This window comes from Hirundo rustica, chromosome 10 (genome assembly GCF_015227805.2).
Source record: "Hirundo rustica isolate bHirRus1 chromosome 10, bHirRus1.pri.v3, whole genome shotgun sequence".
NCBI lineage: Eukaryota > Metazoa > Chordata > Aves > Passeriformes > Hirundinidae > Hirundo > Hirundo rustica.
In genome coordinates, this window is record NC_053459.1 from 5,781,182 (window position 1) to 5,798,145 (window position 16,964).

Below are 16,964 nucleotides of genomic sequence, written 5' to 3' on the forward strand. Positions count from 1 at the left end.
ATGTGCAACCTGCTGAATATCTGTATGAGAGCTCAGGTGATCCAGCAAAACACAAATCCTTTCCTTGTTCCCTTGATGTGGGCTTTGGGCACTTCCCAAAAGCATGGAGGGTCTGGAGCATCCATGTGCTAAAGCTCTATGATAGGCTGGTTCAGGGGCCTGGGCTGTATCTGGGGGGCGAGTTGAGGCCTGAGTTTCCAGCAGGCTGCAGAGCACAACAGCTCTTTCCCCTCTCCTGGACTCTTTTCCCACCAAAAGACAGGCTTGAGGACACTGCTGCCACGCCAGGCAGCTCGGGCAGGCAGCCGAGCAGCGACGCACCGCTGACTACCAATGCTTAATGCAGCCTTCCCCCTATTAAAAAATATTCCATCTGCAAGACTATGAACAAGACAGCCGGAGCAGATAACTTTAAATCCTGATTTATCCTGGGGACTATCTCCCTGCCATCACCATCGCTGCCAGGGTGATGTATAAATTCCGGAGGCTGCCTGCACGGTGGGAGGCGGGGCCATGCCATCCACAGCGGGATGGGGGGAGAAAATAAAACAAACTCCACGTGGATCGAGACTTTCTCCCTGCTGCTGCTCCAGGAGCGAGGGGAGCGAGACCCTGCAGCCCCCAGCCCCGATCCCATACTCACTGGTGCAGGCGGCGGTCGGCGGGTCGAAGTCTGCCCGGTAGTAGCCATTGCGGCAGGCGCAGAGCGGCGAGGCCTCGGCGCTGGAGCGGCTGTTCGGGGGGCACGGCACGCACAGCCCCGAGCCCTGGCTGGCCTTGAACGTCCCTGCAGGGCAGGCTGCAAGAGAGAGCAGAGCAGGTGGGTCCTGAGCTGTGCCAGGATGCACGGGAAAGCACGTCCTGTCCGAGGAGAGGAGAGGAGAGATAAAAGCGAAGAGAAAAGCGAAGAGAAAAGCAAAGAGGAAAGGGAAGAGGGAAGGGAAGAGGGAGAGGAGAGTAAAAGAAAGAGAAAAAGAAAAGGGAGAGAAGAGGGAGACACAGAAATTTAGCACCCATCAGTGCTAAATGTGGTAGCACCTTCCCATGAATGTAGGATGGCCAGAATTCTCCATGTTGGCTATGGATTATTCCCTGAAGCCACAAGACAAACACTGCAACCGCACGGCAACAATCTTCAGCCAGGCAGAGCAAGGAGGCTGCAGTAGGGGCCCTGCTGCTCGTACCCAGGCAGGGGATGGCAGGGGGATGTGGGACCCCCGTCCCCAGCAGCACCCATGGGGACATGGACAAGCAGGGGCAGGACAGTGCTTCTCTTCTGCTGATTGGTCCCTTTCCACCAACCCAACAGCCTGGCTCAGGTCCTGGCGCAGCCCTTTTTCCATGCAAAATTTAAATATTTAATAAAAAGTCGGTGTGGCACCCATGACAGTGTGTTATGGGTCCATCCTGTTAATCCCCCGCAGCCTGGGGCTGGAGCTTCCCAGCCTCTGAGTTCATTCAAGCAGGAAATGGCAACTAATTCATAACGGAGAAGATGTTCCAGTTACAGTGAGGGTTTAATCAGCCACAGGGGAGGTTCCATTAATCAACCATCTCGCTGCTCTGCGGAGAGACGGAGAGCATGGAGTGACAGGAATGGGGTCCCTCAGCTCCGCCCCACCCTACCCATCCTCAGCAATGGGCACTGATGAATGGATGCTCATCCATCCCTGACATCTAACAAAATCTGACGGAACAAAAGGCTGCAGAAGGGAATATCTGTGTTTTGGCACATGTACCCAAGGGATCAGATATCCATCCAGCCCAGGAGAGGCTGTTCCTGGGCTCACACCAGAGTGATCCCAGCCCTGTTGTGCTCCCGGCTCTGCCCCTGTGATGCCATCCCCCCAAGGCACAGCTCTGCACAGAAACACCCGACGTGTCTCATAAACACGGCGATGATTGAGATAATGGAAAGTGCCTCTTAGCCCCTGTCTGCTGCATCAGGATATGAGGCATCTCCTAGCAGCCATGAAGAGGAAATTAATAGGAGCAAGCAGGAGTAACCACTTTGATGCAATTTCCTTGGGAGATAGTGGACCATCTAATCTTTATTGGAGCCCTTTAACCTGTCATTCAAAACTCATGAAGGCCTCCTGCTCACACAGCCTTTCCAGATATTAATAGATGATAGAAAAGAATAAATCAAAACAATATTTTACAATTTTATTATTCATTAGATTTCCCACCCCTCCTAGCCCGAGGCACACAACTGGCTGCAATGAACTGTCTCTTTCCAGTGGCCCTGACAGCTGGGTGAGGAGGTGGCATTCCACAGGAGCCAGCCACCATCTCCCACTGCCCTTCCTGCTCCCCATCACGGGAGGACTGCCAAGTGCCCCACGTCCCACCACAGCCATCCCATGCTCGTGGCATTTTAAGGAAGCACTCAGGGCCATAACCCACCTCCTCATGCGGTGGGCAGTGAGACACATGGGGTCACCATGCAGCGTGGAGGGTTTGAGGGGGACCTTCAGGATGCTCCACAGCAGAAGGCAGAGGGATGCACACCCTTCCCCAATGCACACACAGAGCCTCATTCTCATAACAGCACAAGGAGGCACAGAGTTACACAGACACACGAGGCTGGAGACAAAACCACAGACGGACAGCAAGGCTTTGAGTGTATCTCCAGCTCCTCACTTCTCCCTTCCCACCATCATCTCACCAGCATGTCCCAGCAGCCTTCTGCTCCCACAGGAAGTGTGAGCACCCAGCAGACGTGCAAAGGGGGCTCTGGAGCTGGAGGATGTGTCAGAACACCCCTGAAACATTGGCCAGATTCTTTGGAGGAGCAGGAAGGGGAGGGCAGTGGTACCAGGGAACAGCCAGCCACCTGTGTTTTAATGGAAGAGGATGGAGGAGGGAAGGAGGATGATGAGAGGATTGCAGTGCTGTGAACAAGCCTCAGTTGTAAGCTTTGAGGGCATGTTGGTGGGTTCGTTGAAGAGGTTTGTTAATGTTTAATTACAATTAATCTAAGTGATGCTTTGTCAAAATACCTGAACCTGGCACCCTGCACCCCAGTGTCCACAGGTTTCTGTTATCACTTTTCTTATCCACAAAAATTACATATTCCTATAATCTGCAGGCACATGGCTCTTAATTGCTATTATTACCAATTAGCTTTTCTCTCCTGTAATTACACTGTGCTTGCCTAAAGCCTCTCACAGTTTTGGGGAGGTGGATGCCTTCTCCTCCCTCCCAAATATGCCGTGGGTGCAGCACACTCCTGTGGCTGCTGCCCGTGTGTCCCCTCTTTCTGGGGGAGCTGAACCATGAACCTCATACTCAAAACACAGCACAACCCCTCAGGGCCCTGCAATGCCATGGTGGGATCCATAATCCTTCACATGGCAAATCTACAGTCCAAGTGCGAGGCTCAGATGGAGGACTCCAGCCCAGGGGGGAGCAATAAATCACCCCACTAATGGCCAGTGCAATATTTGCCCTAATTTAAGGGCTGCTCCAAGAGCTTCCCAGAGCTGGCAAGGCCTGCATCCATTATAGTGTGTCAGACAAGTGCAGGATGAGGCTCTGCCTCAGCTTTCCCTGTGGGAAGGGGCACTTTCTGCCAGTGCCCAGACTACAGCACAACCCACATCTCTTCAGCCCGGAGGAGAATTAATTGATTGTTGATTATAGGGGCTGGATAAGATTAATGATGTGCTTAACTATCCATTTGCTCACATTTAGGCACCAGGGGTGTGTTTGTAAATGCTGAGGCACAGAACTCCTCCGTGCTGCTCAGCAGGGAGGATGCTCAGCATTTAACCCCCCCACAATCCGAAACTGCCCACGTATCCATCATCCTGCCTGCACACCAGGAATGTTGAGCATCCCAGGTGTCAGTTTGCCCAGCAGGACCCCTTTTCCAGGGCTGACATGTCTGGGGGTGGGAGAGAAGATCATTGAGGGGCTGGTGAAACTCAGGCTTCTTGCAGCGAGATGTCGTCAGTGGAAGTTTGGGGCAAAAACAGCTGCAAGTTGTCATCACGTCCAAGGGGTGACTGTAAGGATGTGGCCATGGGGCTGGATACAACTGGGGACTCCCAGCCAGAGCTGAACCTCCCCTAGCCCCCCTGAAAGGCTCAGAGGAGGGATGTGTCACCTGTCTCACATAAAGCAAACACCCAGTGAAGACACCAACAAAGCTGTGTCCCCCCTGCCGCCTCCCTCTGCAGCTCCCAGAATCACAGAATCTGGGAATCACAAAACCACAGAATCTGAGAATCACAGAATATCCTGAGCTGGGAGGGATCCCCAAGGATCATCAATCCAGCTCCTAGCCCTGCACAGACACCCCAACAATCCCACCCTGTGCATCCCTGAGAGCATTGTCCAAAGGCTCCTGGAGCTCTGGCAGCCTTTGGGGCTGTGCCCATTCCCTGGGGAGCTTGGGCAGTGCCCAGCAGCAGGATGGATTATGGAAGCACCCATAGCACACAGAAGCATTGTGAGGGTTTTCTACTGCTTAACACTCTCCTGTATCCTGCATCACTGTATTCCAGAGGCCAGGAGCCCTAGAAAGAGCCAGAGATAAGTAGGATCTCTCTGCTCATCCATCCCTGCTCTTGCCTGAGGGCAAGCCACCGTCACAGCCTCTGTGGAAAGGGTGCAAGGCTGGGGATATTCAAGCATGGAGGTATCCAAGCGTTTCACTCTCAAACTAAATCCTCACAGTTAGCACCTAGAACTTGCACTTTTTAATTACTCTCTCAGGGAAGCTTAAGTCAAAAGAGAAAAAAAAAGAAGAAAGGAAGAAAGAAAGAAGACATTGCCTCTGCATTAACTTGCTCTAAAGCTCCCTGGGGATGCAGAGTGGCATTTTTCCTTCTTGGATTTCAAAATAGCTTCTCCAAGGAATTACAGATTCAGCAGCGATTCAGAGAGCCCTGACCTGCCCCAAATCTCACCAGCACCCAGCAAACCAAGTGGGCAGTGCCTCATCCACCCCATGCCCCTCTGTCCCTGCCATACCCCATTTTCCAGGGATTCCCAAATTCACGCTTGTTTGGGGTTCCCTTCTGGGTCCAGCACTTTTCCAGGGCAACCCCAGTGTCTTTAAACACACCTGTGGCACACTTGCACAGCAGGTGATGAAAAGCTGCGTTAGAAGCAGCAGTGCTGCATGAGATTATGCCCTCAAGCAAGCTGCAGGTGTGGAGAGCACTGTCAGGTGCGAAGGCACTAAAGAGCCTGCATGATCCAGCCTTGCTCCAAAAACACATGTGGAAGCACCTCCCAGCACCCCTGGGAGATGGGCAGCAAGGTTTGAGGACAGCACAGGTCAGGAAAAAAGGAGAAACTGTGGCTCACTGCATTTGCAGCCTGCCAGAAAGAGATTCAAGGCCCCTCTTTCTGCAAACAATCATTTATCTTCAAGAAAAATACTGTCTCCTCAACCCAACAACTTGTGCACGAGACTCATAATTATTTTATGAAACTCTCCCCAAAAAACGGAGGAGATGCTTGCCAGAAACCCCTTGCGCATTTTGTAGACACCATTGACACAGAATCTATCTTTAAATAATTAAAAAATAAAATAAGAAAAAAAAAAATCAGTTTTTCAGCCTCTAAACAGGTTAGCCTCAGAGACAGGTGTTTTAAAATGCTCTCCTTGCCATGCTGCTGTCACCCTGAGCGGCCAAGATGCCAGCCAGGACACCCTCCCAGACACTTCCACTGAGAGACACCGTGCAGGCAAATAAACACCCACACGAAATTGTGTGCTACAGGAAAGCGTCATTGAGAGGATGCTGTGACAACAGGGGCAGGCACTTGGCACGGCTTCCCAGGGCTCCCGCTTGCCCTGTGGGGCAGTGCCAGGGCCACTGCTGACACCGTGCTCCCTGGGGACACACACGGACCCCGGGCTCCACCCAGTCCATGCATTTGGGCACCAATGCCTTTGATACCATGATGACACAGGAAAAGCAGCAGAATTGGGCAGGCTGTCACCCACAGGCAGGGGCTGTCATCTCCCACCTCCAAAAGGTGACGAGGGCGCTGCTTTCCCACCCTGCTTTCATCTCCCTCGTTATCCTCCCTGCACACATCCAAGCAGGAGCAGGCGCGTGGTGCCGGAGGTTTAATTGCATCCCTACGTGGTGCTCTCCTGTCATTCATCCCTTCCCTCCTGCCTCCCTTGGGGAGGGGGCTGGCAGGTTGTTTTGTGAGGGTTTTGCCCCCGTACCTACTTTTTAATGATCTGGATTGCCTTTTATATTAAGCCAAGTGTCTCTCCAGGAGCGTCTCAGCCTGGCACGGCCACGGGGAGCCCAGCAGGCAGCCAGCAGCGCCGGGGGGTGCTCTGCCACACCGCCCTCCGCCAGGCATCCACAAATTAATCCAGAGAGCTTTCCATACTGGGAGCAACGCCAAGCCAGGAGAGCTGGGCAGGTGTCTGCATCCCACCTTCCTGACTCAGCCCTTAAACACCCCATCAGCCACCAAACCCCAGCATCCAGGACTCAGTGCAGGGAGAAGAGCACGACCCGGGTGGAGGAACAGGGAAGTCCAAGCATTCCAGCCCTGAGGTATCCTCCTGCTCCCAAGGAGGGAGCTCAGCACAGGACCCCAAGCCATGTCAGAAACCACAGCACATGGGGACAGGACATCCCAGCAGAGCCTTGTCCTCAAACCTAATTTTGCTGCAAAGTTCACCATTTTATAGCCGAACGAACAAATTTTGGATCACTCAGAGACGCTCCTGCCCCGGGGCCATCCGAATTACCAACAGCACCCGCCCCATTGTGTTCCCTTCTTTCAGCACTGTATAGGCAGAAACTCGTGAGATAAACTCATGAGATAAACATGAGCTTCCCAGCATCCAGGCTGGCATCCTGCGGGCACGGGCTCCGTCTCTCCCGCTGCACGGAGGAATGCAGCCCCTGCTCCGCGTGATGCAGCCGCTTAATTAAACCAGCCCTCCACCTCGGGAGGAACAGGCTCAGATCCGCCTTGGGACACATGTAAATTAAAGTCAGAGCCGGCCTGCCATGGTTTATTCATGGAGGGAAGTAAAATTCAATGCGGTTTTACCTTTCTCAGGGTTTGTGATTTTTTTTTTTTTTCTGCTTTTCTTCTCATGGATGAGAAATGAATTGAAACAGGGCAGGATTTCAAAGGTGCTTGCGGGGTAGGGAGCTGTGCAAGGCATATTAGAGGCAACAGGATTGGATGTGTCCTTGTTCACCTCTCCCAAAAAACCCACCCCTCGCCCCAGAGGAGCAAATACCTGGTCGATGGAGCAAGGTGCTGACAGACTTCAACGCTCACCACAGTAAACGCCACGTGCCTCACTGGAAGCAAAATGCAGTCGATGCTCACCCAGAAGCAATTTTCCTCCAGAAAGGTTTGCTTGGAAAAATGAAGGGTCTCTGGATGCAAAGAAGCTTCAACACCAACTGTTTAGGTGACATCATGGCCCTAAAACAGGGAGTTTAAGCCTCGAGCAGGGCATGGAAGCAGCTGGTTCAGGCTCCCACCTGCCTGGCTGCTCACTGCCTGCAGCTTCCCAACAGGTCCACGCTCACCCATTTAATCACCACTCTGGGCTTCACTCTCTCTGTTTATCATGGCTAGGGGGATTTTGAAGGTCTGAAGAGAAAATCTGTCCCAAATGGATGCAAAGAGAAGAGTAGGCACACCCTGGGCAGACGGTGCCACGGGGCTGCCAGCTTGCCACGGAGCAGGGAACGCACTTCGCTCTCCAGAACAGCCAGAGGGGGGAAAAAAACCAACACTTGTCATGGTCACTTTTCCAAATCCCTGTTCTCCCACTCAGGTTTTGTTCTGCTTTAGTTTTCACTTGACTCCAGGTTCACTGCCCAGCCCCACGTCAGAGCTCCCTCACCACAGCTCCTTGCCGTAAACCAGCCACTTTGAGAGATCAAACTGAATAAATTAATCGATCTCCAGACAACTCGTACACATACACAGGGAGGTTCACAGCAGAGCGAGCAGCAGACACATGGCCATGGCAGTACCAGGCACAGGCTGCTCCTCACCATCCTCACTGCCCCAGCTCGTTATTCTGAGTCAATAAATGAAAGGGGGATGAAGTTGTCATCAAGGATTTGATGCTATTTAACCTCCTTATATTCTTCTTTTAAAACACATTGAGCAGCAGCAGCCTAGCACAGGCTCTTCCCTCTGCCAGGACTGCAAGCAGGAGCTTCCAGTGCCTACAGGTGCTCCAAGGGCCTGGAGTGACAGGACAAGGAGGAATGGCTTTACATGGACAGAGAACAAGGTTAGATGGAATTCTGGAAAGAAATCCTTGGGTGGGGAGGCCCTGGCACAGGTTGCCCAGTGAAGCTGTGGCTGCCCCATCCGTGGAAGTATCCAAGGCCAGTGCCTCACCACCACCTGTCATCCACAACAAACCTCACAGAGTCTGGAGTAAAAAAAAAATGGGGGACTGAGATTCAGACCAGGACTTTTGTCCCAAAACCACAACCCATATAGATGCTTTTACCCCCACTCCAGGCACCAGGCTCCATGGAGAAATATTTTTTCCCTCATGAACTTCAGCAATGTGAAACTCCAGAGTGGACAGGCACAGATGAGAAGAGCCAACACTTCCATGTGCCACCTAACCCAGCACATCATGTCCACTCCTCAATGCCTGCATGAGCTATCAAACCACCTCATCAACAGGAAGTGAACAGGCACAAAAATTCCTGGAGGATCTCCAGGAGAAGCTGCTCCCCCAGGTACAGAGCTGCTGGCAGGGGCTGTGGTTTGAAATCCCCTGAAAAAGATGCATCTTTCCTTTGCAGCTAAGGATTTTGGGAACCACCGATGGCACTCCATAATTCCAGCCCCTCTTCTGACTGGGAAACTGGGGTGGCATCGCCACTGGGCTCCCCAAAGCACAGTCCTGGCTGGGAAGCAAACATCTCCCATCCCTAACAGGAACTAATTAAGCACCTCTTCCTCTTTCTCCAGCTCATGCCATGCAGTGTCCCCTCGATCTAGGGAACGTCAAGTGCTCGTTAATTATGTCTGAAGTGGTTCCTTGTTAGTGCTGACACCGTGAAGGAAGAGTCTCCCCAGGATGGGGCTGGGGAGAGTGTCAGCCGCAGGGCCAGGCTGGCACTGCCGGCATGGGCAGGGACATGGGGACACACGGCTTCCCCGTGTCCCTGCCACAGCACTGCAGGCCATCCTGCCTTGGGCCACACTGGGGTGCTGAGATGTCCCAACATGGAGCAGGACACTGCCACCCTGGTGGAGCTGAGCTCTGGGGGGCTGTGGTTTGGCTGACTGCTTAGGGACTATGCCCAGGAATAGATTTGCCATGGGAGGATGGATTTACTGCGGGAGGACGTCCCGACCAAGGCACATTCCTCATGCACCCCAAGAATACCAGGCATGGAATTAATTAGAAAAACAATTAAGAGAGCTTCCCAATGAATATTTATAGCAGAACAAGCCACAATTACTATTCCTGGGGGGAAAGGCGCCTTCTTACCCAGCTGCAGTGAGGAGAGAGGACACACAGCACCAACAAGGGTGACACCTTTGAAAAGCCCTTCCAGCCAAACCATTCCACACTTCCATGATTCCCACACTGGCTCACCCCTGTGCCAAAGTGAGGAGGGCAGGCAACCTATCCTAGAGCTCCTGGACAAGAAAGGACCTCCTGCAAGCAGCGTGAACACTCTGGCACTGTCCATTTTGGTGCCACCACTGGGCACAGGACAGATGCCCAGAGCTGCAGGGTGGAAGAACACTCACTCACCCCACCTCTGAGCCCAGACAGGCCCTGCCTAAATTTCCACCTGTGTCTATGCTGGTGATAGCAACAAGCAGGCACAAAGGAGTGGTCTCTTCCATCCTCAACATCTGCTACACATAAGTCAAAGCCACCTGAGATTGCAGGGATTTACTGTACGTAGGCAGCTCTGGAAGCTTTTCTTAGCTGTGAAACATAATTTGCACCTTGGGCTCTCTAAGAATAAGTTGTCTTCAATAATAACGCATGATTAAGAGCTCAGGAGCAGATCCGATGTGGAGCAGGAGATCTGTGATAATCCCAGGTCTCTCCCGTCACCCTCCTCCAGCACTGGCACCCTTGCTTGCCTGCTGTGCTGAAACAGATGTCCACGGCAGAACCAGGAGATTTGGGTTTAGCCAGAGAACGTCAGTCCCTGGAAACACCCAGACAGCCAGAGACCTTTTCTGCCATGCCCAGAACTGTTTCAGATTCCTTGTTTTGCATCAGTGCAAAACCCATAAACATCAAAGTAATCCCTGCTTGTAAGGAGGGTGACCAGGTCCCTCTGCACCATGGAGGGGACACATGCCAGTGTGCACCAACCCCCTATCCAGGGTCAGGGCAGATCTGTCGAGCCTGGATGCAATATGTACTATAATAAAGTACAACATAAAAAATAAAAGTGTAAGTCAATATCACGTCTCTCCTCAAGGGCAATTTCCTCTCTGGGCTGCGGACCCAGCAAGGCTGCTTGAGCCAGGATGGAAATTCAATTCGTAATTCCCCCTGTGTATAATTTTCCAGGACGGCCCTGCTTTCACAGACAAGTTTTAGGCAGCGAAGTCCAGAGGGCAGACCTGAGGCTGGAGCACTCCACCTCCAGCCTGGCACACAGTTCTGTGCCCCATGCTCCACAACTCTCACCCAGAACAGCAAGGAGATTGCAGAGCTCTGCCTGCACCCACCAGAGCATCAGCCCAGAGAGGCCCCAGGGAGGGACGGGATGAGACAAGACAAGGATAGCGTGATCCAAGGAATTGCTCCCTGCTCACTGGGGTCCTGCTGCTGGGAGCCCAGCCATGTTCAGGCAGGATGCAGCCACACTGAGAGCACCAAGGTGACCAGCTCCTACCTCAGCTCACAGCTCTCCTGCCTCAAATCCGTTTCGTACAATAAATGTGACACAAGCAGGTGAGTCCTGGGCTGAACACAAAAACTAAGCGATGCAGCTCCCTCTGTGCCATTAATGAAATTTTCGTGGCAGCTGCTGGAACTTAGGGTGGGAGAACAGCAATTCTGGGCGCAGAACTCAATTTGGCGTGCCCACAGCTCTGGTTTGATGCTCCCACAGCGACAGCATGGAGGTTCCTTGGCTGTGAGTGCTGCACCGGCTGAAGACGGATGAGTTTTCCCATGGCTCCTCCAAAGGCCTGTTTGAGAGCGCGAGCGACGCTCTGATTTAATCACCCCGCTCCTCTCTCCACGCATCCTCTGCGATCTGAGGCACCGGGCGTGACAAATGACCACTTGTAACACACTCGGAGCTGACGCCCACGGCACCGCTCCGTTCGTCACCATCCGAGCGCGTGGCGGGGCTCGGAGAGGGGAGCAAATTAAAACCTCAGTGTCTGCACTGATTACTTCTCCCTCATCCTAGCGGTCTCCATCCTTCCTCAGCAGTGTCCGAGCCGGCACATCCGACCCACACAAACCTCCTTAGGCAGCCAGGGCAACTCGCTCCACCTGCTCTGTGGATTTTTCACCAGTCTGGGTCTCTCACTCAAACATCATCCGTGAAGAGCTGTTTCCCCAAGCAGGGGCTGCAGGAGACCCACAAAGCCCAACTGCAGCCCACCTGAGCTTCCAAATGATGCCTTACACAGGAGTATGGTGATGAGTTATCTCATGGCTTGAGAGGGAAGATCCATTTTATGATTATTATTACAGAATCACAGAATCATTAGGTTGGAAAAGCCCTCCAAGGTCATTGACTCCAAACATTAACCCAGCACTGCCAAGGCCACCACTAAACCATGTCCCCGAATGGCACATCTACACGGCTTTCAAACACTTGCAGGGATGGTTATTCTGTCACTTCCCTGGGCAGCCTGTTTCAGGGCTTCCAGCACTTCTGGTGAAGAAATTTTCCCTAATTCCCAGCCTAAATCTTTTGAGGCTGTTTCCTCTTGTCCTGTCCCTGTTCCCTGGAGCAGAGCATGACCCTTTCCTGGCTGTCCCCTCCTGTCAGGGAGTTGTGCAGAGCCACAAGGTTCCCCCTGAGCCTCCTTTTCTCGGGGCTGAGTCCCTTTCCCAGCTCCCTCAGCCGCTCCTGGTGCTTCAGGCCCTTCCCCAGCCAGGGTAAAAAACTCTTTTTTATGTTTTAAATTACTACTCTTATCCTGCTGGGACAGACACTGGCGCCTGGAGCGTGCCATGGGCTGTAGGGTGCAGCACAGCTCCAAACATGGGTGAGATTCCCACCCCTTGGCAAGCAAACCGCAGCAAGAAGAGCCATTCCCAAAGGAGTTCTCCCGTGACTGTAACAAAAAAAAAAAAAAAAAAAAAAAAAAAGGCAAAAAAGGAAAAAGTTATAGAAAGGCTTTAAAAGTCCCTGGCTGAGTCACTGGGTTTGCCAGGTGCTGGCTGTTTGCAAACACGGGTGAAACAATGCGGGTGCCGGACATGGGCCGGATCTGGCGCTTCCTTGCGGCTCTCCCATTGTCCAGGAGAACAATCCCTGCTCCTGCCGGACAGCAAAGGCCTCCGACGAGCTGGCAGCAGGGTGAGAGCCAGGTCTCCAGGGCTGGGGGAGTGAAGAAAGTTGGGTTTCACAGCCCACTGTTGTAGGGATGCTCAGGAATACACACACATGGAGCTCTGCACCTCAAAATTCCCCCAAAAAATTAATTTCCACAGGCTCTTCAGCTAACACAAAAGGTTTCCTAAATGGATCATTAACAGAACAAGGGTTTGGAAGCAGTTTTATGCTTCCATTTGCAGAAAGTTGCAAGGCAAGGCCCTTGGGTGAGTGGGAAAATCAAAGGAGGATTTTTCTTCCTGTTTTAAGGCTGGAATCAATGTTACTAACACTCAGAAGTTCTCATGGTAGGGAAGGGAAATACATAAACGGCCCATGGAACAATTTAAGGAGGAAAAAAACCTGATAAGCGGGAAAATAAAGCCATGCATGGAAGCTTGTGGGCCATTCCCTAATTCCTCTGAGGTCACTGCTGCCACGGTCCAGCTTGGGAATCCCAACCCTGCAATGCTCACTTGGCCCCCACTCATACCTTGCCTGGGTATTTTCTGTGTTTCTCCCCTTGGGGATTTTCTGTGTTTCTCCCCTTTTTTCTCCTTTGGACAGGTCTGGATCACAGGGATGATTTGGGGACAGGGACAGGGAGTGGTGGCTGTGGTGGCCAAGCCTCCTCCCCAACAGCAGCCAGGACTCACGGACCCTCCCCATCCCCGTGCTGGGGGAAGGGAAAGGGCCTGAATCCATCAGAGGCACATTTGGGCTAATAATGTCTAATTAAGAGTTTCATTAAAACCCATCACACTCATTAGAAAAGAAAGTTAACAAGGTTTTCCTGGACATTTTCCTTGCAAAATTATTACGGAGGTTAATGGATGCCTTCACTAAGGCATAATTTAGGAAAAAAAAAATCACACTTTTTTTTCTTTTTCTCGCTCTCTTTTTTTTTTTTTTTTTTTCTTTGTGATTCCACTGTTTCTCCTCCACAGTGTGGCCGTGGTAAAACTAGGCTGCCTGTTCCACCCAGTGGTGGAAGCCGGGAGATCGCTTCCAGGCAAAGGCAAAACCCCTCCAACAAAGGGGAGCATCCCTCTCTCCCTCCCTCCCTCCCGCACCACCGCCAGGATTCGGCAGGAGCTGGCAGAGCTGCCTCTTCCCAGCACAGCCCGAACATGGAGAGCGGCTTGGGCTGATGCAGGATGGGAGAGGGGCAGGAAACTTGATATTGTGCCAAAAAAACAAGAACAAAAGAGAAAAAAAAAAAAAAAGTCAGAGGTTTGTGGCTCAGCTAAGCCTGAAATAAAACAGTCCCTGGACGCCTTTGCCGCCATTCAGGGTGAAAAGTGCCCCGGCTGCCCTGCTTCGGGTCTAAAAGCAGTTTTTAGGACGGTTAGTGGGTAGGTGTCCAAGCCCCAGGGAGCAGAGGCACAGCAATGCACAGGGAGGAAGGAAATCCACAGCCCCGGCATGCTGACACTGTCCAGCCGTGGGATGCTGGGCAGGAGGAAAGCTTGAAACCCCAATTCCAACCCGCAGGGAAACATTTTCCCTGGAAAAACACTTAAATCATCATGAGCATCAGTTGCAGATGCTCCTTTGTACCCTGCTGCCAGGCAGAGACCCCAGTGTGCATCAGCTGTTTGCCCACAGGTTTGGAAAGGTTTGGGAACAAACTAGTTGACCTAAACCTGGTCCCCAGGAAAAAGCTTGATGAGGAAGTGCTGATGGTTTTTAAGCCCAAATATTTATTTTTGGTCTCAGCCCCTGTTCTACCTGGCCCACTCTGGGATGCTGCTGGCACTATCCTGTGCCCTGCTAGACCAAATCCAAGGGCAGCCGGAAAGAGAGAAGGGCAGGACAAGCACTTTCTTTTTACCTCTTTGTTCCTCCCCTCCTGTTTTAGAGGATAAAATCCTCAAAAAAATATCACTCGTAGGCCAGGAAAGCTGGAATGAGATGCTGGAGTGGTGGGGAGGAGAGAGGCTGGAAAGAAGATGATTTCCAACCACAGGGAAGTGCACAGACCAGCAGATTGGAGAAAAAAATGAGAAATTAAGCTATTCTTAAAAGCAAAAAAAAAAAGCTTTTCTGCAGCCCCTGCCAATGCCTGGTGTGTTCACTCTGCCCCAGGCCTTCAGGCAGCTGGGAATGGAGCTGCAGCACACTGGGATGGGACAGATACAGCTAAAGGCACGGGGAGCAGGGTTCTGTGTCCCTATGACCTCCCTTGCTGCCATTCACCCATGGGACAAAAACAACATCACCTTTATCACCCAAGAAAACCTCTCCTGGGTGCCCCAAAACGGTGCAGGGCCATCAGGCTGGACCACGGAGCATGGAAAAGGCAAGGGCACAGCCAGAGACCAAAAATTCACAGTTCTCAGCACAAGCAACAATTTCATGGGGAAAACTTGACAATTCCCTTGTTTAAAGTGATAGCAAATTGTTCGACTCCTAATTGCAAAATGTTCGCAATTATTTTAAAAAATCACTTTATAAATCACATTGTTTCCAATCTTCTGTGATGGATAAGCAGAGGAAATCAATAATTATCACCAGGGCTGCTCGGCAGGAGGGAGGATAACAGGGGAACCAGCGTGGAGCTGCTCGCTCCTCAGCATTCAAGGTCGGATGTGCCCCTCCCGCTGCTCCCTTCCCCAATCCATTCCTCCACACAAAAGGCAGAAGGGAAGGACAAACAGAGAAATGAGACAGAGAAATCGAAGGGATGAAGGAGATGGGGATAAACCCACGCAGAGCTTTGGCAAAGGCTGGGCAGAGCCCGGCACATCGGTCAGCAGGTGAGGAAGGATGGAGGGACCTGGCTGGAGACGGGATGGAGGAGCGGCCGCTGCGTAGAAAGCCAGGGATGCCTGGAAGCAAGGCTGCCTGATGAGCAGCCTTTGCACTGCAGGCAATAGAGCCCAGCTTTGCTCTTGTTTTGTGGGGTTTATTTTGACTTTTCCCCCCTGCCGGGTCAGATTTCCAGCTGCTGTGGCAGACAGGCCGGCAGCGGCAGATTGGAGGCTCCCGAACGCGCCAGCACAGGAATTCGCCAGGAGGGGCAAACTGAAAGTGAGACAAGGCCGGGAAGCAGCAGGGCTGCTCTCTCACCCCTTCTTCCTGAGTTTATAAATACCACATAGAAATTCACCACAAAGCTAGTTCAGTCTCTGACTTTTTCCTTCTCCGTGCACCCAAGTTAGTGCCCGGCACTGGGAAGGTCACAGAGAAAGCCAGCGTGATTCCAGCAGACAGGAACACAGTGCCCAGTCCTCAAAGCCAAAAGGGATGAGAGCCAAGAGACACAACTGCCAGCATTCTAGCGAGGGGTTCCTTTGCCATCATCGGGGTTCAAACACCAGGAGAGAAAGGGTTTAATAATCTTCCTTGAGGAGAAAAAGCAAAATCCACCCAGCGTGCTCATCCCAGGCTTCCCCCGCCTCCCAGTGATCCCTGCTGCCACCCTCCCTCCCACCTCCTCCCCAGCACGATGATGCATTGCCCCTTGACCACACAAGGAAGCCGTAAAGCAGGGCTGAGGGACAGGCCAGAGCAAGACAAATGGATTTAATATCAGCCCGAGGAGAGCGTGGGCTCTCTCATGCACCAAATGAATTATTCATTTGGGATTCAGGCAGAGCCTCCATCTCACACTGACCCAGCGCCCCCATGGGCACAGGGCATCCAAGAGGATGGGCTGGGCAGTCCCCTGGGCTTTGGCATACAGCTGAGAGCTGTGCCAGGGAGTCTGTGCCAAACCACCCTGGGATGGGAACATATAACGGGGCTGATCCACACAGACGATTCCCCTCTCTCCCACCCCCATCCTGGCGCAGTGCTGGTAGCAGCCCCCCATTCCTCTGACCCCAAAACATGAGGATAATCTCAGGGCTCTGAGTACCCCCAGCGAAGCCGTAAGTGCTGCTAAAAGCCGGGATTAATGAATCCCTGAGTGGTCCAAGCTCCACTGTCAGCACGAACCTGCTCCGGTCTAATGGCCCCGTGATAAGCACAGCCTCCTTCCCAGGGGAGCGAGGGATGAGATGGAGCTGGGGGAGCTAAACAACCCAACCCTATCTTTTTCCCCACCACGCAGGAATTAAACCTCTTTTTTTCAGCCTTCAAATACTGAGGGATTTTCTTTTTTTGGTTTTTTTTTTTCCTTGGCGACAATTCCCACAGGCATGCTAAGTGTCTCATCTCAGGCTGATGAAGGCTTGGAGCAGATGTCAGGAGTGTGTGCTTCCCAGGAGCCAGGGTGCAATCCCAGCAGCTTCCCTGCCAGGCAAACCAGGCAGAGGAATACAACTCTTCCAAGAAAACCAAGGAATTTTTATTTCTAAACTTTACAATGTGCCACCTCCTGCCCACCAACCTTCATGAAGGGCTCCAGTGGGCTTAGGTCTTCCCTTGCCACCTCCAAGGTCCATGGGGATACAGGAAGGAGTTTGATGGCCAATGAACTACCACGGAGCCAGA

General features: G+C 52.3%; 1 protein-coding gene across 2 annotated transcripts in view; it reads right to left on the reverse strand.

Moving 5' to 3' along the window:
* EPHB1 (EPH receptor B1) overlaps nt 1-16,964 on the reverse strand; it is an 85,777-nt gene that overhangs the window by 28,048 nt on the left and 40,765 nt on the right. For both annotated transcript variants that reach the window (XM_040073936.2, XM_040073935.2), the window contains exon 4: nt 644-799. In XM_040073936.2, coding sequence (XP_039929870.1) covers nt 644-799 — 156 coding nt within the window. The remainder of the gene's footprint in view (nt 1-643; nt 800-16,964) is intronic.